The sequence below is a fragment of the Anser brachyrhynchus genome (assembly GCF_964034855.1).
Source record: "Anser brachyrhynchus genome assembly, chromosome: 6".
NCBI lineage: Eukaryota > Metazoa > Chordata > Aves > Anseriformes > Anatidae > Anser > Anser brachyrhynchus.
Genome location: NC_137700.1, coordinates 29,034,053 through 29,059,586, shown reverse-complemented (window position 1 = coordinate 29,059,586; position 25,534 = coordinate 29,034,053). Strand labels below are relative to the sequence as shown.

At 36.8% G+C, this 25,534-nt stretch overlaps 1 protein-coding gene across 6 annotated transcripts in view; it reads left to right on the top strand.

Moving 5' to 3' along the window:
* BLNK (B cell linker) overlaps nt 1–25,534 on the top strand; it is a 96,113-nt gene that overhangs the window by 49,611 nt on the left and 20,968 nt on the right. For 3 of the 6 annotated variants that reach the window (XM_080596512.1, XM_080596510.1, XM_080596513.1), the window contains 3 exons: nt 17,259–17,324; nt 23,059–23,115; nt 25,058–25,107. In XM_080596512.1, the coding sequence (XP_080452638.1) occupies nt 17,259–17,324; nt 23,059–23,115; nt 25,058–25,107 (173 nt within the window). Of the gene's footprint in view, nt 1–17,258; nt 17,325–19,787; nt 19,984–23,058; nt 23,116–25,057; nt 25,108–25,534 lie in introns of all 6 variants that reach the window. The other 3 variants (XM_080596511.1, XM_080596515.1, XM_080596514.1) reach the window with 2 other exon arrangements.

Here is a 25,534-nt window from a genome sequence, read left to right as displayed (position 1 = left end):
AAAATAGGAACATCTCTTCTTCTTCTTCCTTTTCTTTTTCCTTAAAGAAATACTGGAAAACATGTGTTTTTCCTAAAATTACTCATATTTATGCATTTAATACTAATTCATAAACCATTTACAAGTGTCTCTCCCTCTCCCCAGAAGCCTTCATGCAAATTAAAACATTCCCTTGTAAAACTAGTCTTGATGGAACAGAATTTCTTGCTCTCCACCCTCTCCGTACTGCTGAAATATTGGGGTGTACTTGTAGAGGTGCGATGACCCTTATAGTCCTCATCCCGGCAGGCTGCATCCTACAGCCTGGGCAAGGTCTCTTGATGGCCCAATGGACGGGGAAGAAGACAGTTAATTTTCTTACTGTCTGCAGTTTGTCACTTCAAATGGTTTAAATGGTGGCAGGCCTTAATGCTGGTTGCATTTAGCTATCTCAAGATAACAAGCTAAGTGACGTGATGGAAAACTTGATGCCATCAAGATAGTTACTGGTACCTAAAGAAATAAAATGTTCTTTCCTGTGATAAAGCTGTACCCTCTGCACCTCTTCCAAATGCTTAAAACATGGCTAAAAACAAGATTACTTCCAAATATATAGAGAAGGTCCTACACGTGAGGGTTATAATAGTCCATAGCTTCTTTGTGTACTAGTTCAAAAGCCTTAAACCAGAAAGGCAGCCATTGCATCCCTTCTGCATCTATCTTTACATGGGCTGACACTCTGTCTTGACCAAAGCTTTTAAATTGTAAAATAAGGAAGAGGAGGAAGTAGCTCCACTTTCCTGTATTATCTTGAAGTATTAAAAGCTACTTTTTCTGTCCTTCTTATTGCCAATTCACCTTAGTTGTGCAAGCAGTGCACGTTTCTCAAACATGAGTGTTTTCACTACATGCAGTGGAAATGCATGCATGCTTTAGTTTAAACATGTTTAAATACCCCATTAGACAGAGACCTGGATACCTGGTTACATAGACCTTACTACAACATGAGGATTTTAATAACTTGTGGCAGAAGTTTGCTTGAGATTGTGTTCATAGTGCAAACTTAGAAGAGATGTGCAAATACAGGAAGAGATCAGTTTAATATGGTGGCAGCCATTGCTTCCTTCTCTGAAACAGCCATGTGCCTGCTTGCACTCTGCAACTTGTTGATTTTGCTGTTGACTTCCTAATATAGCCTCCTACCTACGAAGAAGATACATGTGTGGTTCAAAATTTCCACCAAATGTTACATGAATGAAAAAATTATGTTAAAAATCTGCCTTCCTTCATATGCCAAGACATAAATGCAGAGAACTTTTCTACAAAGGATAGGTTCAATTGATGTAATTACAGTTCACATACTTTTCTAAAGACAGCTTTCTTAAAATTTCTGCTTTGTAGCAGTAAAAATTAAAGTAGTACTGCTGCTGAGTCAGTGTTTGAGAGCAGAAGTTTTGATTTTTTTAAGTGTAGACCTGAAAAAGTAGGTATTATGTGGCTTCAGTAATCTCATCCGTTCTCCATGGGCATATTTGAACTGAACAGATGCAGCCTTTCATTGAATTAGCAAGTCTTACATTAGATCTGATTTCTTGACATATTCAACGCATTTATCGCAACAATAAGAAGTGTAAGCGTTCTTATGTGCCTCTATCATGTTGCAGTATGAGCGTTGTTTGCAGTTGCAGTTAAGTCACTCAATTAACTTAAATATCAGTTTGATAGGAATGCTGGAACTTCATAGAATTCCATTATTGTTTTAATATAGTGTTTGTTATAAGGTATGCACAGTATTATAGAAGTATTCCCTCAGAATACACTGTTTATTCTAATTGCTTTCATATAGTCAGGAAAACATGAAGTTCCGGGGTTGGTTGTTTATCATAAGATTTATTTATGTGGTGCATGCAAAAAATTTGGTAGTTTGAATGATTTTCTAAAGTGTGGAGTGAAATACATGATCAATGCTATGCTGACATAGCAGTATCTAGTATGCCTTGATTTCAGAAAATAATTTTATGCTTCAGACAAGTATATACATAAATAGATGCACTCATAGTCAGGGATGGTATTTGGCAAAGGTAACATGAAGTTAGCAACTCAAACAATATAGCGTCAAACTTGCAGGCTCTTTTGTGGTTCAGCTTCCTTAGACTATGCACCTATGATTCCTGCTCTGTAAATAATTTGTAGCTGCTATATATGAGTCTGTTATAACATCTCTATAGACTTGCTGCATTTTTTGTTATGACCACAAACCTTAATAATGCCCCTTTGCGCTCAGCTGCCTTCAGCTATGTATCACAATGTCATTTACAAAGGCATCATTACCATCCCCACTGCAGTGACAAACCATGGCATGAAGCAGAAGCGTACCACATGCTTTCACTTGCTGAAGGTCATACAGTCAACATCTTCCAGACTGCAAAAAGATCACTTTTCCAAGAGTAAAATTTCCTGTTCACTTGAAATATCTTCATTAAATTGCAGCAGTTCCTCCCTGCCCCACCCAAAAAACCACCACCCCAAACCTAAAATCACTATCTCCCCATAACTGACAAATGAAAAACAAGTTGGGGGGACAACTGACTTTTTTTTTTCCCTTGGGTAGGTACGTCAGCTTATTTGCAATGCAAACATAATCCTTTTGTTTTAACATCCACTGCTAAACAGGAGGGTTTAAGTCCTAATTCTATTAAAATCAAGAGAAGTTTCCTTGAGGCCTGAATGTTAGTTGTCTATCAAGTTTGAAGGTATTTATGGTCTTCGCTAATTTTCTACGGATAGAGATAGCTTGGCTCTTAACTACTCGGTCTTTTCTTTACTACAAGATCTTTTTGGTGTAGTTTCCTCTTGAAAGGGTATAAGCAGAAAATGAACTCATTTGGGAGCAAAATGATATTATATTGTAAACTGATGCCTTCTATGTATAGCATGTTTTATCAAAGGGAATATTTCCTTTTTGAGAGAATAAATTGGGAACATCTGAACATCAGTTCTGCACTGTAAGAAAATGTTTTTACTACAGAAATTCTAATTAATTCTTGTTAGTAGTGAATAGGAGCAAATAGAAACTTAATCTCCTTTTTTCCTTAAGTCAAATTTTAATGTACTTTATGTCAGAATCAGAGTAAAAATTAACCAAGGAAAGAAATGGGAGTTTCAAAGCAGTCTCTCTGTGACAGAGTTGGGCACCAGAGTCCACATCCAACATTAACATATTTCCCCTCTTTTAGTTATATACACTTCAAAGGAAAAGTTATGCAGGCGTACAGGGTTAATTATATACTGCTTAGTAGTCTAAGAGCCCGAATGAGGAGGACTGTTCCACAGTGAGATGTTTCCAGTCTGACCTCTTCTAGTTGCTCATCACTATTTCTTCTCCACGAGTCACGGCCCCCTCACTTCTGCTCTTACCTGCTCTGTTCTCTTTCTAGCACAAGCCCTAGCTGCCTTTACCCTTAGGCCCTCAGCCAGAAATGGCCTTGAAGGTCTTCACCACCCACTGCTACCTCCAGCAGCCTTCTTTCTCAGCTTCCAGTTTCCCCTGAAAACTTGCTACTGCACACAGTCACTGCAGTGGTTTTTGTGGCACACACACGTTTTGGCCAGGCTAAATGTGAAGTCGCAGTGCTGACCGCATGCAGCCTCTAAAGCTGAAATTCACGGGAACAGGGAAAAGCAAGCTCACCAGCTACATTTGCTGTGCTGCTGAGTACAAATACAAATTCTTTCTGTGGGATTGTTAGGTCCAGTTTGCCCTACAAAAGATGGAGTTTTGATTAAATGATGAAGCTGAGTAATCTCTATTTCCTCTTGATTTCAGTTAAACAGTTCATGAATCTGTCTCACCTCTGGACTTTGGAATGGAATGAGATACAAAATGCAAACTTCCCTAAATACCACAGAGAAAATCCATTCTTTCACTCCCAGTGCAACTTCCTCTGTCAAATCCTCCTGCTGTTTCTCTCTCTTTGCCCTTGCTTCAGCATAGCATAGCCTCCGCCCCCATCTATATTTTTTTCCTCATTTCTTCCTTTCTGTCTGCGCAAGCATTTCATAAGAACAATCCCTTTCAAATTTGTTCCTCTTTTTTTTTCCATTATTGTCCTTCTTTCTGGCTATGTTGTTCTGCATGGAGCAATCTTTGTCAGTCTGCCAAGCCGCCCTCTTTGTTTGTTTGTTTATTAAAAAACATAAATCTTCATATATAAACCTTCTAATAAAAACTGTTAGGGGAGGGGAAAAAAAATCCCGAATCCTGCTGTACTGTTTTTAAACCCAAACATTCATATATTATTCTTATATAGAATTTTCCTGCCTATGATGATGTTTATAGCAAACTGTGTTTGTGTAATTGTGATCCACATATGTTGTATGTGAAAATAGAGCAATATGGACAAAATGATGCTGTGTAATATTGAAACCATTCTGAAGAGCTCTTGTTTAACGTAGGTAGCAGCGTAAGAGTAGAGTCTAGGTTTGCACCAAAACTCTTCACAAGATCAGTTATGCATATACATCACCTTTAGTTTCCTTCTATGTAGGCAAAACTGTTCAGTCACTGGTGTAGCTTACGACAGCACTGCCTAACAGGCACGCTCTCCAAATAAAATTAGGTCATCCAGTGACACTGTAGCCCTGCCAAATAATTGTCCACAATAGCAGCATTTGCCAGAACAACTATAAAAATAACAAGTTACACCATCTCAGGCCTTTGACTGTCAGTTATTCAGCAAAATTTAGTAATGTAGATTGGTCTAAAGATTTGCTGTTTGTGGTTTTTTTTTGTCAAAAAAGCATATGCCCAATACCAAACAAAACCCAATAAATTAATTTCCTTGGCAATAGAAGAAATAAAAATGTTTCAGCAAACTTTGTATAACCTTTTTTCACCACTATTTTAAAACTACACCCCATATAGCTCTGTAGAGAGCTAGATACTAAATCATATGATGTCTCTGTTACACAGTGATATGTTGATCCAAGAACAAAATAGTTTTGCATGTTACAGAATCATTCAAAACCTACATACCGCGCAGTCCTTTGTAATTTGATAGATACTTTTCTTTTGGAAGAAAAATATAATAATCAAAATTTTGCCACAAATAATAAATAAATCGACACTGTTGTGACTTGTGACATATGTTTCCAACTGGCATGTGGAAAAGAACATTAACAAGATGAGGAAAAAGTGTTCCCACATTGGTTGAAATTGTTATAAGTACCTCTTTATTTGAAAATGAGCCTTGTTTTTAGTAGCTCCTTTTTCCCCCTTGGAACTGTTCAGTGATTCTATGAAACTGCTTCTTGGGCCTACTTGCCATTTTATTCTCTTTTTCAGTGCTGTCCAATAGTCTTTGGAAGCAAACCTCTTGAAAGTCAACACTTGAAAAGTTAATCAAGAGTAATGGAATCAAGTCTTAGTTCTGCTTGGTGAATTTAGTTTTGGAAAACCATTTAACCTGATCAAAAATCCCAGCTAACCATATTCAGGGTTGTAACAGGTCAGACAAGGTATAACTGAAACGTTTCAAAATACTGAATACTGTAAGAATCCCATTGCTTTTGCTTTCTGTTTAAAGGATGAGAGAAATCTGGAGCTTCAACACTGCAGGCAATTCCAGCATTCTGAACAAACACAGAGGAAAAAATATAAGACTTCAATTATTTGCAGAACAGAAACTGGAGAAAAAAAAAAAATGATGCCTTGTGGAGTTGAGATCATTTTACATTAACACTCAATGTTATGTTAATTGCACTGAAATTTTTGACATTTAAAAAATGTAAATATTTCCTCTCAGTTTGTTGGACCAGTATAGTTCGGGATTAAACTGTAGCAGATTACTGTGTGCACACTGCAATGAGGAAAATTTGTGACCCACTCTATTTGATGTATTCAATGGAAATGCCTCAGAACTACTTCTTCCGTAGGCGGGAATTTGACTGCAGGAATCAGTTAAAAGTCACCTCTAGCTATCTGCACTTTTGCAGATGTCTTATAAGTCCCTCATCATTAGATAGTTTTTTTTCATATACACTTTATGTGGTTAAAATGATCACTGCATTAGTAGACTGATTTTAGTTTTATGTAACTTCCTTTATATCTAAGTATGGTAAAGCACATTACAATATGATTGATAAGCAACATCTTCAGAAAGCAAGTATCATTGGTTTTATTCTTTATCTCAGCAGATGAGAATTGGAAAACTGATAGAAAACATGGCTGAAATTGATAGGATTTTCTCATTTGGCTTTAAGAACCATCTTATATTTTCCGTAGACTGTAAAAGGGCTATACATATGATGTAAGTAAGTATGTTTTGTGAAAGCCATACTAAATGACTGAGGGGTAAAGAAGCCTCAAAATTCTGTTAGTATCTTTATTCTTCATCTGTTAGTGCATATATTTATTATATTTTTGACAAGTAGATTTCCCTGATATAAGTGAAGCCATGCATGCAATGCTACAGGCTTATGATCTCAACAGATATACTACACAGTAAATACTTTGGAAAGTATTAAAATAATGCATCCTCAGTCAATAATATGAAAAACATGAACATTTTTGAAAAACATGAACATTTATGAAGCTTAGTGCAGGGGTAACTGGGCGAAGTGCCCATGGATACAAGTGGCCAGGACTATATGGCTAAATGATTCCTTCATGTCTTAAAATACAGACACCAGCAACTGTGCAAGAAGTGCAGAAGCAGCTAAGTGATACTGCAAGTGCAGTTACGTGGCCAATTTAATTCAGCCTGTTTGAGCTGCTGCCAAAAGAAAGTCCCTTTCTTCCACCCTCCCAATTCTCCTGCTTGCCCTGCAACTCATCTCCACCTTCACACGGGCCCTAGGGTTCCCATGGCCGTGTGATGATCCAAATCTGATCTTGCTGATACCAAACTTGGCAAAAGAAAAAACAAATTAGTTTCTCAGCTTAAGTTCCGTAATTCATCATACCTGGGTAAACAATGAGGTCAAAACGAGGAGGGAAGAGAAGAGTGGAATTTCTACTTCAAATGGCAGCCTATGTAGGCTCCACTAAAGTGGCCATATGACTGTAGGGACTGGAATACCTCTCCAAACTTCTAATAAAAATGCATAACTTCAATATAAAATAAACAGAATTGATAGATCCATGAGTAACTGATTATGGGGCATCCGCAACTTCTCTGTTCCCTAGGTGTGCCACCTATCTGTGCCCATCTGTGGATACAGTGCTTCTGTAGCTGGAAATATCTATAAAAAACAACGAAGCTTTCACAAAAGATCCTAAAATTAGTGAATTTTAATTTCTTACATCTACTCAGCATACCTAGCACATATTTACATAAAAGCTATTCTGTTGGAACCAATCTTAGTCACTTGTGAATATAAGGGAGTATTAAAACACCTGGGCTTATTTTGTCTCTAGGAGTAGGCTAATGGGAGTGTTTAATATTTAATGCCATATCTAGAAGCTCTGCTCTGTTTTATTTGTTGTCAGAGCACTGTTTTGTAGAACAAATGCAGTCCATTATGCATATAAATGCACTTTTGGTTTAAGGAGAAGAGTTAAGATGCTGTTTAGAAAAACCTCCCTTTTCTCTCTCCAGTGCACACAAAGCACCTTGCCTTCAAACTCTCAAGCCCCTTGGAAAAACAGCATGTTTTATTCTTTCAGTCTGTGAACTTTCTGGATTAAAATCACTAAATTAGGAAGTTTATTTTAGTAGCAGTCTTAAATGGCACAAAGACGCTGATGAAGACTACACTCAGATCATGAAGTAAATTTATTGATGTCGTGTCAGTGCTTTTGTGCACACATTAGCAAGACCTCAATGCAAAATTTAAGTACATACCTAACATTAAGGTGGTTGAATTTAGACATTTGCTTAAATATCTGGTTAAATCTTAGTCATGCCCATTACATAACTCGAAAGAGATTTTTTGATGTTCTTCAATAGGTGACCAGAACTAAAATGGGAGATTTGAAATTTATTGAAGAGGCAGAAGAGGAGTAAGAATTCCTTCTGTTCCAAAACCAAATCAAAATTAAACCTTTGTTTCCATGTTCAATTCACTTTTTTTTTACTTTTTCATTTGCTTTCCTTTCCTTCGCATGAACAAACCGCACTTTCAATCTACATGGCAGGAATGACAGAAATGTTATCCAGCCTTTCAAAAACACATGTAAAATCATGACTAAAGGTAATGTTACTGCTGACAGATTGTAATTTTCAGTGCCCCTACCAAGACCTGTCTTTATTCACTTTCCTGTGATGACTTCGTGCTTCCTCTGTCTGATAAAATATAAAAACCATATTACTCCTAAAATTTCTGTCCTTGCTCTCTTTAACCTATCAGGCTATGGGGAATTAGTCCTTCATGAAGACACAGGGCTTCTTTTATTTTAAGTGGACGAGTATGTTAGAGTAAGCTAATGCCTTTAGTTCCCATCTGTTGCTTGCAACCCTTTCAGAAGAGTAGAAGAAGGAAGCCTTGTTGAATATAGCTTCTGTTTTGGTATGGTTTGTTTGTTTGTTTGTTTTAAGTGCATCAGGTTGTATCCGGACAACTGGTGCATAAAAGAGATCAGTTAACCAAAAAGATGCAGAGCAGGTCAGTTACAGAACAGAAAATCTGTCAAATTTTTGTGTCAGAAAGTGATGTGCAATATTCACTTAGCATATTGTAATAGCTAATTATTCTCTGTACTGCTTATAGTATCACTATTATCCAGTTGGGATAAAGGGGAGAGCAAGCTGGATAAGAGGGAAGAAAAAAAACTGAAATATCTTCAGGTTTTTATTAAATATCTGTAATTTAAAAGGCAGTAGTCAAAAGTGCCTGGTCATCACTGCTTTCTGATATGCATAAACATCTGGGAAGTCCACATGAGTAGTAAAGATAACAAGAGCCAGGTCTACTACTCTTCTCTGCTAAATTAAAGAGGGGTTAAAAAAAAATGCAACAAATACTGTACAATTTAAACACACAGAATCTTCAGTATTAATACACTGCCCACACATAGTCAGAACAAGCCTCAGCCTTGATCTAAAAGGAGGGAGCAGTTGTACCAAAGTCAGTCCCATTGGTAAGGCTTCAGTTGTCTTAGCCCCATGGATAAATCTGCATATGCCTATACAGGTCAAGAATCAGGATTCCTTGCGAAGTCACAATAAAACTCTTTCATAGTGCAGAATTCCTAGTCACCTGAAATTAATTATACTATTTAATTTCATGTTAGGATTACATTTGTGTCAGAGATGTTTATGCCTTTACATGTTATGTATTTTCACTTACTCTATCTGTGTTGGTAACTAGTAAAAGTGAGTTTGAGAGCTTCTTTGAGAAGATTACCTAGAGGGCATGTGAAGAAGAAAAGTATAATCAATATTAGGCTTTTCTGTGCCTGTGTGTGTACCATGTAAGCACACACCTGCTGTAATTATGATGTGTTTTGCTTTTAGACAAAATAGCGTATGATTGGAGAATGAGCAGAATAGGATGTTATTTAGACTTTAAAAAAAAAAATCTCTTGACAAAACTAAAATGTTTATAGTCATTTCCTCATGTGCCTCTTATGAACACAGCAGAAGACAATTTGTTGTTCGTGCATCCTCTCAGATAGGTATCTATAATTGAATTCTCTCCATGAGCATGCCTTTCTCAACCTTACTTCGCAGCTTTGAGATAACTTTACAGATAAAGATCAAAGACTCTTTGAGTTGAGTTGATGGCATGGTGTCTCAGGTTACCACCTCCAGCTCCAAACTGCCTCTTCTCCCACCATGAGAGGCATTGCAGGGGGTGGGTAACGACAACCAAAAGGTGGAGATGACCAGCAGCAACTGAAGCAGTTTATCTGATCGCACCCCAAGAATTGAGCTATGTCTGTATACCTTGTACACTCACACACACACCAGCTGCCACTCAGCCAGCTGATGCCAGTCTGCACTTCCTTCCAAGGAAATTGCTCTCTCGCTGTTCCAGGTAGCATTGTCGTCTGTGCATGTGGAGATCTGAAGTACCTGAAGGAGGCCTGAAGAGCTGAAATAGATGCTTTCTGTACTCGGGAATCTCCTTTTGCTTTCTGCTGAGCTACCAGAAGGGAGGTGAAAGGGGAGAATTGTTTCATGCAATTAATTGGATTGGTTTAGACAAACAAAACTAGCAAGTAATACAAAACTACATCTTACAAAACTCACTCAGCTCACTGAGATCTGTAATCTTTCACAAAGACCATGCCAGGAATGATATGTTGCTGGAAGCCTACTGTATGTAGTTTGAGAATATAGTGCAAGGTAAGAGCTTCAAGATTTTCAAAATCTCAAGTGGTACTTCTGCAAATCCCCTTCTAGGTGAGCAAGTTTTCCCCCCAGCAACAGGATTCTTCCCCTTTGTTCAGAAACAATAACTTTCTTTTTTAATTTTGTCACCTGCACACCTGTTTATAAAACTAAAAGCTAGTGGAAACACAAAATACAGAGCAGCTGGGCAGACCATGGTGGAATAATCAAGCTGTGGGGAGCAGTAAAGGTTGGGGCTGGGTGTGCTGTTCCTTCTCAAGTTTCACATTTTCATTTATTTTTTTTAAATAACAAGGGTAGGTGTAGTAGTTTTTTCTGTTGTTGTTGGTTTTTTTTTGTTTTTCATCTTGTAATAACTTAGCTTTTGTTCTACAAATTCCATTATATTCTAAGGTTTCTATTTTATTTTTTTGTGGATCCTTTCTGTAAAATTTTTTAGCCAAAGCTTAAAATGTTAAAGCAAGGGGGTTTGTTGGGAATGTTTTTTTGTTGTTATTTTTTCCTTTTAAGTTTAAGCTTGTAACTACTAAATCCCATTCTTCCCCATTTCTAATGCTGAGCATTTGAATTTGCCTGGAAATGAAGAAATAAATATTTTTTTGGCTTTACTTGATCTGTTATGCAGCTTTCCTCAAGGCAAAGATAAGGGATACATCCAAAATGAACCTTTTCTTGCTTGAAGTAACTGGAGGTAGTAACTATCTTCAGAAAAAGAGTCTTTCTAGACACAGAACTACAGAGTGCATTGTCAGTGAGAAACAGCCTTACCCAAAATGGCATAAGAACTTAACCCAGAGTGCAGCCTGACTGATTTAAAATGTGATTTAAAAATATATATATTATTTTGAAGCCAGTTCAACTTTATCCATTAAAAATCTGAGTTTAGGAGGAGAAACAATATGCATGTCAATTAATATTGAATGTATTGATAGTGCTTAAAGCTTCCTTTACAGATCTGCCTGAATATATCCTGTTCAAAATTCTGCCCCTTTTCAACTAAAGGAACTTTTCCCAGAGCGCAGATAGGGATTTCTCAAGAGGCACAACTTGATAATTCAGACAGCCTTGTAAGTGCCAGGAGTTTGAGAAGGTATAATTCTAGTCCTCCAGATAAACAGAAGTATGCTCATAATATAGAAGACTTCCTGTGAACCATTTAAAACTGGTTTTTGTTTAGCTGCCACTCCCTACTGACACTGCAGTCAGCCCTGTTTCCAGAATCATCATCTGCACCACTCCCAATTTCAAGTGCACGTCTGTGCTCACAGCCAGATGCACTAAAGCAGTAGTGCCCACTCTTCCCATCCAGGAGGTTCTGTAAAGTTTTCATACAGCAGAGCACTGTCCTTTGCTATAGGCTTTCCCTCACCACAAAACGAAGCAAACTACAGATTACTGACAGTGTGTGCATGCTGGAGGTTCAAAGTACTGGATTCACTGCACACAAGGATGAAGCTTACTCTCGGTTCCCAGGAGCATGGGGAGTTCATTAATGCTCTGAACCGCCTACCCTCTCCTCTCAGGTCTCTCTGGTAGAAGGCTGATGAAATCCCAGTATCTTCATCTTTTCCTGAGCACACATAATGGAAATGAACAGGAAAACATAAGGCAGATTTAAGCCTGCCTAAATGTCTCCCATATATTGCAGGGTGACACACTTCTTGGTCAGGGTTAGCTCTGTGCACAAGCAAAGGGTTCACTAAAGAGATATTTCTGAAGGTGTAGATTATCCTCATGGTCTTTCTAAATACATTATGTATATATGCAGAAACGTGAAAATGTTAAAAATACTAATAGTTAAAATCTCTCAAATTCATCAAACTGATGGGAGAATTACTCATTATGCAGAACTGTCTGAAATTAAGACAAACTCCTCGTTCTCATGCCAGTGGGCACTATATCTCATCTCACATCTCATTTGTTCTTTGGGTTATTTATACTTTCTTTGATTATTTTAAGCTTGGAAAGCTTTTGTGGGATAGCTTATATGCAAGAGCATCAGAAGCTTCCATCTGATTTCCAAGCATGTGGATGTGTCACAGGCCAGGCCTATCCATTGCCCTTCACTTCACATACATTCTTCATGTGCTGAGCTGTGACCAGATCAAAGAGAGGGTGGTTTTGTTTCATTTTATTTTATCTCAAGGCAGCTCTGAGCTCAAGGCAGTCCTTGAACACAGGTAGGTGTTTTGTGACACGGCAAGTCCTCTCAGAATGTATTGTATTTGCAGTGGTAAGCCTTTCTGGCTTCTTTTACATATGTATCACAACTAGTGACTCCTTTTTCACAATGTCAGATAATCCTGAATTGCTGGAGGTCAAATTTGATAAGAAAAATAGGCAAGAGAGGACTAAAAGTGTCTCCTTTTAGAAAGGTTTATTCCTGGACATAAAAGGAAAATGTCCTTCTTTCCCCTCATCTCCCAGATATACTTTTTATTATGCTAGACTCATTCTTTCCAAATCTTATCTCCAAGATGGATTGATGTCTACTAAAATAATCTTCTTTTCAGTACTTGCGTTACTTTAGTGAGGTGGGATATAACTGCATTTAGCACTGTGTTTTACTAAGTAGGGAATTCAGAACCAAGAAACCCAAGTTTAGTCTCCCAGAGTCTATATTTCATTTAAATCTTGTGCTGATCAGTGACTACCTTTCTAGAATATGGGAATTTGCCTATATCAAAAGAGTAGAGCAAGTATAAAGTACAATGCTGGTGGACTTCTCTGAACCCATAAAGCCATAGAGTTTATACCCATAGGAGAGCACAAAGACGACATGAATAGACCCAGGCCAGACCAGCTTCTCCCCTGAAGCAACACTTCAGCTTTATTCACAAGGCCCAAACCAGAACAAGAGAATAGGCCAGGTTTATTTCCATACAATTTTGCATATACTTTTTTTTTTTCAGCCAGTAGAAAAACCCATTTCTGGTACAAGTAGCTAATTGTTAGGTATTGTTGTCTGCTAACTACTTCATAAATACCTGTTATTTCACTTGACACCTTTCTACCAACTACTAATGCTCCTTGTTGGGCTCCAACAATGAAGATTAAAAGAAAAACCTCTGCCTTCAGTATCCTAACAACCCAAGTGAGCACAGAGCTGTTTGAAGGAGAGAAACTAAAATCTGAGAGACTCTATCCAGTAGCTACAATAGAAGGGATTCAGTCAGAAGGGAGTTAGCACCTGTAACAGGCCTGACCTGTCTACTGAACTGTTTGGCTGCCCACCACTGTGAAACTGTAAAATACAGCTTGAAGTGGAGAAAAGTTACAGCTGAAGTTACATTGAACAGTCTTATTTGATATTCCCTCCAACAGGTAGAATTTCTAATATATTTCTTAGAAACATAAAACTTTTTAGAAGCACTTAGAGCTGAGACTTCCCAATTTCTCATCTGCATGCTTACTATCAGCAATAACTGCAGAACTTTGAAAAGCTATTGTATGTGCAAGGAGTTCCTGGTCAAAGGGTCTCATCCAGTCATAATTGAATTTGATCTCAAAATAGCTATCGCTGAAAAGTGTTTTTTCAAAGATCAACAGTGACACAGGCTACACGTTTATCTGCAAGCCTGATGCTACATTTAAAAAAAAAAAAAAAACCAACCAAAGATGAATGAAGACTTGGTGCATATAGTTAAGAAACAGCTCTTAACTTTGACCTCTTAATTATCTTTAACTGCAGTGCAAGATAAAGCTAGCATTGCTTCTTAATTTACAGTATTAGCTGACTGAGGGCCTTGAACAAAACATTGAAGTACCTGTTCATCCCAAGAGAACAACTGGAGAAGAATCACTAGTTGCTAACAAGATCCTGACTCAGAAGTGTTGTGAAGAATTGTAGTTATGTACTTAAGGCACATGTACTTATGTACTTAAGTACATGTACGGTCTACATCAGGCAGTGGTAGACTCCATGTCCTGGATGCTCTCAAGGCTGTTGTTCTGATGAGGCTAACTGTGGCAAGAACTTTTTATTTGGGATATTTTCTTATATAAAGAAAAGTATTTGAGAAACAGACAAAGTGTTTGAGAACAAGTCGATACACAGATAGAGGCAAAACAGGTGTATGAATGCCCTTCTGTGCTTCACTTTCGTTATTGCTCTGGAATGACCTGCAGGGTTGGGTCAGAGACCCCTAAGATTCCTCTTCAATAACTTTGCTATCTGCCCTTCATATTTTCTACTGTCCTTCTAAAATCACCAGTCAGACAGATGGCTCTGTAAAACTTTCACGTGGTAGCCTGTTATATCAGCTTTCATCTCAAGAAATCTCAGCCTTTGTTCACTAACTGACCAGACTGGTTTTTGAAGCTTGTTCAACTTCATCAGTCAAAGGGGATTCCACTGGAGCTGGAGATCATCCATGCCTGATGACTTTCTACACTCACCACTATTTTAGTGCATTGATTACGTTCACAGGCTTGGTGCAAGTTAAGTTGTCCAGGGGCAACAAACTAGGATTGTAGCAACTCATGTGAGCTATGTGACTTTAAGAAGTGGAAAAAAAATGTTTGTTAGATACTCCCTAATTTATCACACTTCTTAGTTACAAAATAAAATGGCTTCAGGAATTTGATTATGCAAAGTTAGAAATGTTCTGGTTTCAGTTCATCTGTATGCGGAAAACCAACTGATTGTGCCGGTAGCAGGACATGCAACTGTCTCCAATATAAATGCCTCTTTTAAAAAATAGAAATATGTATTGAAATGTTCTTTTAAACTTATTCACTGCACGTGGGACAGTACTGATAGTCTAATTCACCTAAATATGATCAAATAAAAAGCAAAATGTTCTCGGAACTTGTAGTTATAACTTTTGGGGTGGGTTTTATTTTTTTGTTGTTGGTTTATTTTTTCAGAGCCAAGGTGACAATATGAAATAAAACCATTCGTGTGAAAAATGAAACACTTTTTTTTTTCCAAGCATAGCCGTAATTTTACCATTGTGAAGATATATAGAATGTCAGAGACGAGTAATAAGCAACATTCAGATCTCAATTTACACTTAAATTTTTGGTTTGGGCCCTATTTCTAACAAACAATAAATACTGGAGGAAAAATAACTGATTCTTATATGCATTTTTAATTAAAGGCTGCCAGGTCCTTTTTGAAAAGGATATAAACACTTGCAAAGCACTATTTTTCACAAACTAGAACTAAAACATTTAAATCTCCTCTCTCTATTCTCTTTTCATTCCTTTTTACTTTTTATTTGTAAGCTCTGCCAGGCCCCAGCTGGGGCACAAAACAGAAAGTCAACTGCAGAACGTGGCTATCTGTGATATTTCAAACATGACCAGAAGCTAAATTTATTAGGGGGGGAAAGACACAAAAATACAGAAGATCTTCGAAGATCTTCACCCCCCAGATTTGCATATTTAATTAATTTAGTTCAGATAATAATGCAGACTTCTCTCATAGGCATAGTGCGTTATTGCAGGAAATCTCTAAATATTTTTCTGTGCACCTGTGTCTCACACCTATAAGTAATTATATAAATATATATAAATTAATAGTATGAGCTTTGAGCAAAAGTTAAGATACGCTTGTGATTTGCTTGTCAGTTATTCTCATGATTTTTTTGATTAGTTGAGAATCTAAAAAAAATAGGTTGAATGGCTTTTTAAGTAAAGTTGTGCAAAGACTGAAGCTCTAGCAATACCCTCTGTGTGTCAGATATGACCCATGACCTTCACATTTAATTCCAATTTCCTTTGAAAAATTTATTTTAATGTTTGAGAGAGTTCCAATTGCCAGTGATGAAGATGGAAGATAGCAAAGCTCTACATGTTACCAAAGCTTCTGCATATTAAGGTTTCCATTTCAAAGAAAGCTTTAAAAAAGGGCAAGAAAGCTTTGATGTCTTTATTTGTCTTTGTAAGCAAAGCTTCCAAGATTCTGTTGGTAGCCTGATCTTGCATCAAAGATGAGGTAGGCAAGACTAAAACATAGAATAGCATAGACAATTTATAATGAAGAGTGCAAAATAGAATTTATAAAAGTCCTTTATGAAAAAAAATCATTGCTTCTTTGTTGCTTGAGTTCTTCGGCTCAGGTCTAATACAAGATAACCTTAATTTAGGTGAACAGGAAGAACATAAACTGTGTGAAGAAACTAGAAATATGTATGTATTCTATAAGAGTTTCTAGGAAGATTAAGCTTCTAACATGTTTCACTATAAAATCAGTCTTTTCAATAGATTGTATTGGTTTTCCTGGAATTGCCTTGATTTTAGTGATTTATTTATTTATTTTCTAAATGAGAAGGGGAGGTGGAATTATAAACTTGTACCTGCTGACTGAAAAAAAGAATGAGATATTAATTTAAATTGCCTTGATTACAAATAAATTTTTAATGAGATCAGTGCAGTTGATGAGTTAAAAAACAATCTTTGATTCTAGATATCAGTCCATGTAACTCCTGGAGTCCTGAGATTTTTACGGCTCAGAGTCATAGATACTGTCATGTTTTTTCAGATGGCCTAAGCCCAGCAATGTATCATTTTCCCCTCTCCTGTTATAACTTCAAACACTACGTGAATGAGGTACACTGCCCACTTAAGAAATGACTCATGTAAATCAGAAATTAGAGAGTATTATCATTATAGCTGTGGAATGTTGTAAAGTCAGTTCTGAACAATATGCTAACATTGAAATATTCTAACCTGTTAGCTGATGATGTTCTTTCTTGATGCACTTGCTCTTAGATTCATGATTTAAACTGCACTGAACTGTATTAAGGAGAAGGATAACAAATCATGACAAAGAGCCCTGTTAAAAAGGGACGGAAACTTTGTATAGAAATTGATAAGTACTTCAGTTGCTAAAATAAACATACATGAAACACTTTTTGATGTGTAAAATACTACTGGAAAGAAAAGAACTGTATATATTTCCTGTATTTTTCTTAATTTATGTAAATGGGTGTTCAACCACATGGTATTTTAAGGCTGATTTTGTTTAATATATTACAGGAAGCTTCAAAAGATGGTTCACGACATCAAGAAAAATGAAAGCGGGATAATAAACAAGTTCAAAAAGTAAGTTTGAAATACCACTCCTAGTTCTCTCTATTTGGGGAATTTCAGATTAAAGTGCTATAACTTTATACTAGCAGTGATGGGACCATATTATTCTAGAAGGGTGTAATTCAGTGTATGTAAAGAAGTCCAGTCCAAACTGTGACATGCAGAATTATCATTATTATGAGTTCCATGAAGTGGCTGCAGAACTGGCCTCCAAAGGGAGGCTGTTTCATAGCACTGAAAATCAGTATTTGGGTGAAATGAGTTTTTGTTGTGTATTTTTGGGATTGATCGTAACTTGTTGTTTGGGTGTGTGCCTTTCTCCTCAAGCCACTATTTAGGCTACCTGCTGCAATTAAGTTTTAATTTGAGCTCCACCTTGAACTAAATGATCAGACATAACACTTAGAATTGCCATTAAAATGTTAAGTCCTCCCGTGTTTCAGTCACATAATACAAAACCCACCATTACCTAACATCCTTATTCCAGTAAGAAGCGCTAACCAGCATAAATATTGATGTCACGTGCATAGGATCATTATCAAATATTCATGTGTTTTTATACATAGAAATTCCAGTAATTCTGCATTCTTTTCAGATGAATACCCTCTTCAGTTTCCAGTCAAACATCTATTCAGACCAATTAGCTATTTAGCTCACTTTTTCTTCTTCTTAATGCAATAGCTCATTTGCATTGAACTTTCATTTGAATGCGATTTTCTCATTCAGATGTCTTTCTTCACGTGGGTCACTGGCTACTAAAGTACTGAATACTTCTAAAAGTTAATTAGTACAGAGTATCTACAGTGTTTCCACGAAGACTATTAAATTCTAGAAATAAAGCTCTCGTCCATAAAAGGCAATTCTAAATGCTTCTAAAAACAGTTCTTGGAGTGACCATGTTGGCTCATTTCAAGGAAAAGAAAAATCAGAATTATAACAAGAGCTACTTCTAGGTATCTGCAAAGCAGTCAGTTACCCTTAGGCCACCTTTGTGGCCTCTTTATCACAGCTCTGCTTCTTCTCCACAAGTCCTGAGCAGGCTGGGATTGTATCACCTGGTATATCAGAAATTCTTGAGACTGGTCGCCCATCATTCAGCCCACCACCCCTCCCATCTTCTTTCATTCTAGCACTGCTGCAATGTGCAGTGAGTCACAGTCACATGGTTTGTATACTTATTTCCACATGAGCACAAAAGCACATTTCCCTTAAAATGACCGTCTTTCAACTACTTAGATCTTCAATTTAATCTAAGCATACTTTTCTTATCAACACGGTGTGTATGTAAAAAGGTCACTGTGTTTAGAGACCCGTCTGCCAAAACCTCATTGTTTCACCCAGGACCTGCTCACAGGAATGGCTTACAGGCTGCCAAGGTTTTTGGTGGTCTTGTTTTCGGTTCGTTGGTTTGGTTTGGGGGTGGGATGGGGTTGTGGTTGCTTTATAATAAGGGATGGCATTCTAATTCAAAGTAGTAATTTAAGTGTAGTTAGTAACGTTGCAGTAGGTCCAGTGCAAATGCCCCAGAGGAAAGCAGATGGCAGAAACAACAAAAAAAAAAAAAAAAAAAAAAACCTTAAGTTTGTAATCTAAGGCCAAAAAAAATTGTGTTCCATAGTTGCCTGGACATGAATTTTGCTGTTCATCAGTATTTCTCTGACTGTGTGTCCTTCCCAGAGAGTAAGAGGGGAAGGATAGATAGGGAAAAATAACAAGAACTAAATGTAGCTGAAGCTGGGAAGGTCAGAGGTGCCATCGTTAAATGTCAGATATAAGATAGCTGCTATAATGCTGCAATACTTTGATTCTCTCAAGATTAAAAAAAAAAAAATCCACAAAAAGAGGAGGCTTATAAAAATCTCTTAATGTATGACTAGCACAAAGCTCAAATTACCCCTCCTCCAGCTATGAGAATACAAATGTATTCTCATTGAAAATGAGATGTAAAAAAATACATATAATAATCTTTTTGAGACCTCTGTGGTGCATCTGAGTCATTAATCTCATCTGTAGTTGTGAAAAACTTTTTTTAAACAGTAATTCTCACATTTGCACATGACTTAAGAACTCAAATCTTTAACCCAGCACATAATGAGACTTGCAATAAAACCATGAGTTAACAATACTGATCAGGATAAATACAACACATACCAAGCTTTGCAGAATTAGAACTGGCTGTTTTCCTCTGAATGTGTCCTTTGGGGGCTTTTGATTTGGTTTTAGTATATGTATTTTTCTTAAAGTTATCCAGTTGATCACTTCCTCCATTTCAGTTATATGATAATTTTATTAAATATCAAAGACATAAAAACAACTAGAGCAGGAAAAAATATACTAAAAATGTCTTTATGTAGCACAGATTTGGAATTTGTCTATACGCTATACAAAAACATAAATCATTTTGGCTCAAATTCAAACCTCTTATAATTGGAAAAAAATGTAAAGCAACCAAGTAATGTATTTGCTTATCCCAAGCCCAAAGCTGTCATACACAACATGGATACTGTGAGCCTCTGTGATTGAAATTGAAAGAACATTCAATGACTCTTGGAAGACATTTGACTTATCGCTGTTTAAGACACTTCTAAAATCTGGATTGGCTCTTGATTATGGAGAAAAGTTCCTGCATCAAATGTTTCATTCTCCAAACTAGTTCATCTTCAGGGTGCAGGTGAGGAGGGCTATGTCTCTCATCGCTGTGTCTTAAAGTTTTCTGGAAAGTTGTCTGAGAAGTGGTGGTAACAGAAAACTACAGATAGTTTCTTTGTTGCTTAAAAGTTCCTGTTTATTCCCCAGTCTGACTCAAAATTTTATGACAGTAGAAGTAAAAATATTGCCCACGGGCTACCATTCACCTGCTTGCCTTTAATAATATGCAAAGCTGTTCCCAATACTGCGGTCCCAGTTGCTGTGCAGATCATGATGTCAGATTATTGTATTCAGATGTAGAAGAATCAATAGGGATAGCCAAAGTTGAATGAACAGTGAGAGTGGGAGGTGTTTTTGTTTGTTTGTTTGTATTTGTATCTTTAGTAATATAAACCAGGGAAGTAAGAAAGTAATGATAGATTTCACTGTGCAGGATGGATGGCTGCCTATTTGCAACCCGCTGTAAAGACATAGCGCTCATCTGGAAATCATAAGCTCCAAGCATCAAGGCTTGTTCGGAGGAATCCTAGTTCTGTTGAAGTCAATGCTAAAACTCATTTCGTACGCAGCAAATTCAGGATTTCACCATAAAGTTTTTGTATATGATGATCTACTGTATTGAATGAGAAACTAGAAGTTCAGGTCACTCACCCTCTTGCAATATCACATCCTACCAAAACTTCCTTTGGAAAGCCATCAGAAATGGCTAAAATCATGCACCTGTAGTTATTTAACTAACTGCACACAATCCAGGTATGTCCATTTCTTGAAATCACATTTGTTAGATGACCTGAAGAATGATAAGAAGATGCACCTGCTTTACCCAACTTCTTAGTTGGGTTACTTCAGAGTTTTCTGGTCCATTTTTCTATACCACTTATAACTTGACAAGACACCTCCTTCCACCCATAGCTGTGACAGCTTAGGAGGGATCCATCGCTTCCAAAATAGCAGTGACCTATTCCTACTCCAATCCACTGCCTGACTTGTTTGTGTCATGTTGCTAGCTTGGGCATTTTAAACAGTAGAGCATAACTGCTCCAGTCCATTTTGATGGAATGGATTAGGAAGTACTCAGACAATCCTCTGTGGCAGGCATGCTGGGGACAATAACTTCAGGCAGAAGTTATTTTGTCACTAAATGTCTCTTCAACCTGCATTTCTGCAACTAGAAGATATCTGTGATCAAACCCTTGGCAGAGGGAAAAATAGTATTTTATGGACTAAACACTGAGAGAAAAGTACAAAATTGAGCTGTAGCATGGTTAGAAAAAGAAAACGGAAAAGTGGAATACATCATTATAACTATTCTGAATTAACACCAGTTTTAACGTGGCTAAATAGGATGTTTTAAGTGTCAGTATGTTTATTAATACAATATTCATCGAAGTAAAGATAAATATGCCACAGCTATATGCCATTTCACTGCCACAGCACTTTAGAAAGAAAATGTGCGAAAGGATAGTAAGAACACTTTAAAAAGGAAAAAAAGTTTCAGATTAATTTTACTTTGTACAATCACCAGATACTTTAAAGCTAACAAAGTATTCCACTAGGTCACAAGGGAAAGGGAAAGTGTATCTGTCAGCTGGATTGCACCTGTTTGGAATTCTGCAAAAGCTTTCGGCAAAGTTCAAATAATTATCATTTAATTACAAGTGGGATGATCTAGTGCACTAACTAACTCAAACTATAAATGCTCATCTCAGCGAAGATGTCGATATAATTTTTACAAATTCTATTTGAAAAAAAATGGTTTTTAAGAAAGGAATGGGCTCTGTTCAGAGGCTAACAACAGGAGCAGTTAAGGACTCTTGAAAATGAAGAGATTTTAGCCACTTTTTAAAAGCTGGGGGACTGAGTGGAAACGCTAGTGAAGAAATGCACCTGTAGGATGATTGATTCCTTTAAGTAAAATGCTACTACTACATATACTTGGTTACTTTTCTGGCTGTAGCCTGTAAAAACAAGTGCTGTTACAGCAGAAAACCCAGACCTTTGCTGCAGTTTATTTTACAATTCTCTGCATAGTTGTGGGGAAAAAAAAAAAAAAAAAAATGATATTAGCTTGAAGTATGTGATTAATATACTTAGTGTTCTTATAGGATTCCTTACATGAGTAAAGTTAAATACATGCCTAGAGACTTTGCTGGATTAACCTCAGCAAGCTGCAAAGGGGAAATCTCAGAATATATTGGTTTTTTAAATGAAATAATTTACTCTTCTAAAAATTACTGTGAACTTTTGTACAGTGCAACCTGTTCTTGTACGAGCAGCATCAGACCTAACTACATAAAATGCCTCAAATGCTACCTGGTCATTTGTTGAAGCTCTTGACATATATAGTAAGATGTGTTACATTGCTTTTTCAAATCTGTTAACATACTCTCAAAAATGTACTTGGAAGTTATTGAGACCTTTAGAACTGAAATGTCTCAGAGATATTTCACACTCTCCAGAAAATTACTTATTTTCTATTAAATTTTAGAGAAATACTGGTCCCGTTCAAGTCAATGGAAACTTGAATTATTTAATTGTGTTCTATCAGAGCTAGTACAGAGATGCTCCACCATCTGCAGTGCAGAGCTGAGTACCACTAAAATATTTTACTTCAAAATTGTGTTTACTATGATTTTACATAACTCTCTTAAAAGTTGTGTTAGGAAATCATCCTGTTTTCCATTTAAATATCTATGCTCAGTTGGATGGCATTTGATTGTTTCAGTCCTTTGTCATTTGGTTCAGTGGAACAGGACCAAGTCACACTGCAAGCATCTGTGCAGAATTATATCAGTATCTGAAATAGCTAGGTATAAACTCCTTGGCATAGAAATTATGTCTTTTCAGCTTGCATTGTGGTTGCACAGTGGGTAAAATTCTGGCTCTTGCAAAACGAAGCTCCAATTTACTTCAGAAGAATCTGGATTTTAGTTCTGGCACTCAGTAAATCATTCTGGTACAGTACAAATTATTTTTAAGTGGATTTGAATTTGAGAATAAATAATGTATTTGAGGAGATTCTAACAAATATAGATGTGGCCATGAACGGTTTCAACTCTGACAGAAACATGATTTCTTTTCTTCTATTGATATTCAGGTTCCAAAATGAACAAGTGGCCTTAATTTGCAAAACTGGGAAAGATACTTGGGATCGGTATGCTATTTCAGAGCTGCACAATGGCATGATAGCCTGCTTAGACACAGAGCTCTGTTCTGTGCTTTGTATGCTTTCATTGTAACATATTTACACTTTCTGTCAGGGCCACTGCCAGGATTTACAGGACCTGGGACAAAGTGTTGAAGTTCTCTGCTTAGCAGTTTGGAAACGTATAATGTGGCTCAGGCCACATCCTTTACACCGTGACCCAGAGAGCCTCTTACTATTCCCTTAGTTCCATTATTTTCCAAGTGTCCATTGTCTCTGAACAACTCAGGATAGACACATCACAAAGTACATTAATAGATTTTAGTCCACCCTCCTCTAAGAACTCAGATTTGCCCTGGCAGTGGCCCTGGGTTTTTCTTTCTAACATGCCTGTGCTAACCTGGACAGAACACAACAGCGGGGCTGTTGAGAATGCTTTTTAATTTACTGTTTGTACACCAAGTTTATTCATGCTATGAGAAGCCAAAGATTAGACAGAGGAAGCTATCTTTCATTAGCATTGATGGTAATGAACAAAGCTGGATAACACTTTGAAATAATGTGCTGGGATTTTTTATTTTATTTTTCGAGCTTTAGCAATGCCTGCACCATTTGCTCATTGATTCGTGCATGTGCATTTTTTGTGACTATCTGAGCAACTGAATTCCATGAATTAACAGTAGCCAAAACATTTCTCGAAACAGATGGGAAAAGTTTGCAGGTTGATGTGGTACTGCCAGTGTGCCACCATCCCGAGTCACATTGTTACTTGAACAATGACAGTTAAGCAGCATGCTCAAGACCGAAATATTGAGTGTCAAATTCTTTCAGTAAAGCAAAATCTGTAGATATCACTATTGCTCAGAGGTCACAAGAAAACGTTTTATATTCTTAGTGAACAATTTTTTTATTTTTTATTTTTGTAAATAATTTGCTTATTTTTGCAAATTAATAACATCAAGAAATTCCTTGTTAGGACCTGAATGAAGAGTGAGTGAAGCCATCAGTTCAGTGGGCAAAGATTCAGGTCTCTGGTGAGGTCTCATCAGTGCTACAAGGAAGCTGTTAGTCAGTGTTCAAAAGACACTTTGAAGAGTCCTTTCAATGTAAATTGTATTAATGTTTTTTGTTGCCACAAAAATCAGAGTTTAATTTGCTTCAGATGCATCGATCTAGCTTGTAATGTCACACATGCATCATTTGTTTCAACTGTGAACAAGATTTTTCTTTTTTACAGGGTAATGTTAGAACATTGAGGAAACAATTGATATACCAGCTGACCACATAATTCAGGTTCTTCACTGGGCACCTGCAATTTAACAAACAGGAATATACATATGTATTTATATGTATAGCCACAAAGATCCTCTCAGGTTTTCTACAAATTATCTTTTGATTCATTTGGTGTTGCAAATACCATTATAATAGCATTTACCAAAAAAGGGGCACAATGCCATAATAGCAAGTGGAAACAGAATCTGGCCCTGAGAGACCTGGTATATATTTCAACACTGCTCAGAAAATAAATTGCATAGGAAATGATATTTATAAAATATTAGCGGAGAGTAATGCACCAGTTTCATATGCCATAGTCTTAGCAAACTATCTGTGAGCTTAAACGGATTTTCATCTTGAGATAGATGTGCATTTATCTCTGACGCCTATGTTATCTGTTTCTGCTTGGAAATAAAGGGGAGGGGTGGGCAAGGAAACTGTTCTTTGAAAAAAATGTTCTTTGCCAAAAAAATAATCTCAGATTTGAAACTAATTTCTTATCTGTTTCTAGCTTTTCAAAGCATTCTCTTGTAGCTATTTGCTAAGCATCTGTGATGATAATCTGTATTTCTTCAGCTGCAGGTATCTTTTATCAGCTTTTTTATGTGCCTGGCTAATGTTTCCTTCTAGCAAGTATTATTTCTTAGATCATAAATTTAATTATTATCATTTACAGGCTAAAAAAAAAACCTCCACCAAGTCTACCACGAAGGGATTATGCTTCAGGTAAGGCTGGATTAATGGAAAACTTAAACTGCATGTCTGTATAGTTGATACCTATATGCCTAAGAGCATTTCAGCTATATATTTCCTCTTAATTTGTCTCTAACAAGAGAACAGGACCTGAACAAATGGATCACCTCAAAAGTCAGAATTTCTTGATACTTTTAACATTATAATATTGGCATCATGAATTATCTTAAAGGATAGGTAGAACTATATTTGTTTATACAGCAATCAGTTTATGCCCATTTTTGCATGTTAACAGTTATATTTTCATGGAAAAAATGATATGAAAACAAGCAAAAAGGACAATGTTTGGATGCTATCAGATAAATGTTCCATGTTTAATGTAACCACTCAAATTAACAATCTGTCTTGGAATTTTAACTAAGAAACAAGAAACTGCAAGGCCCAGAGGTCAGAAATGTTA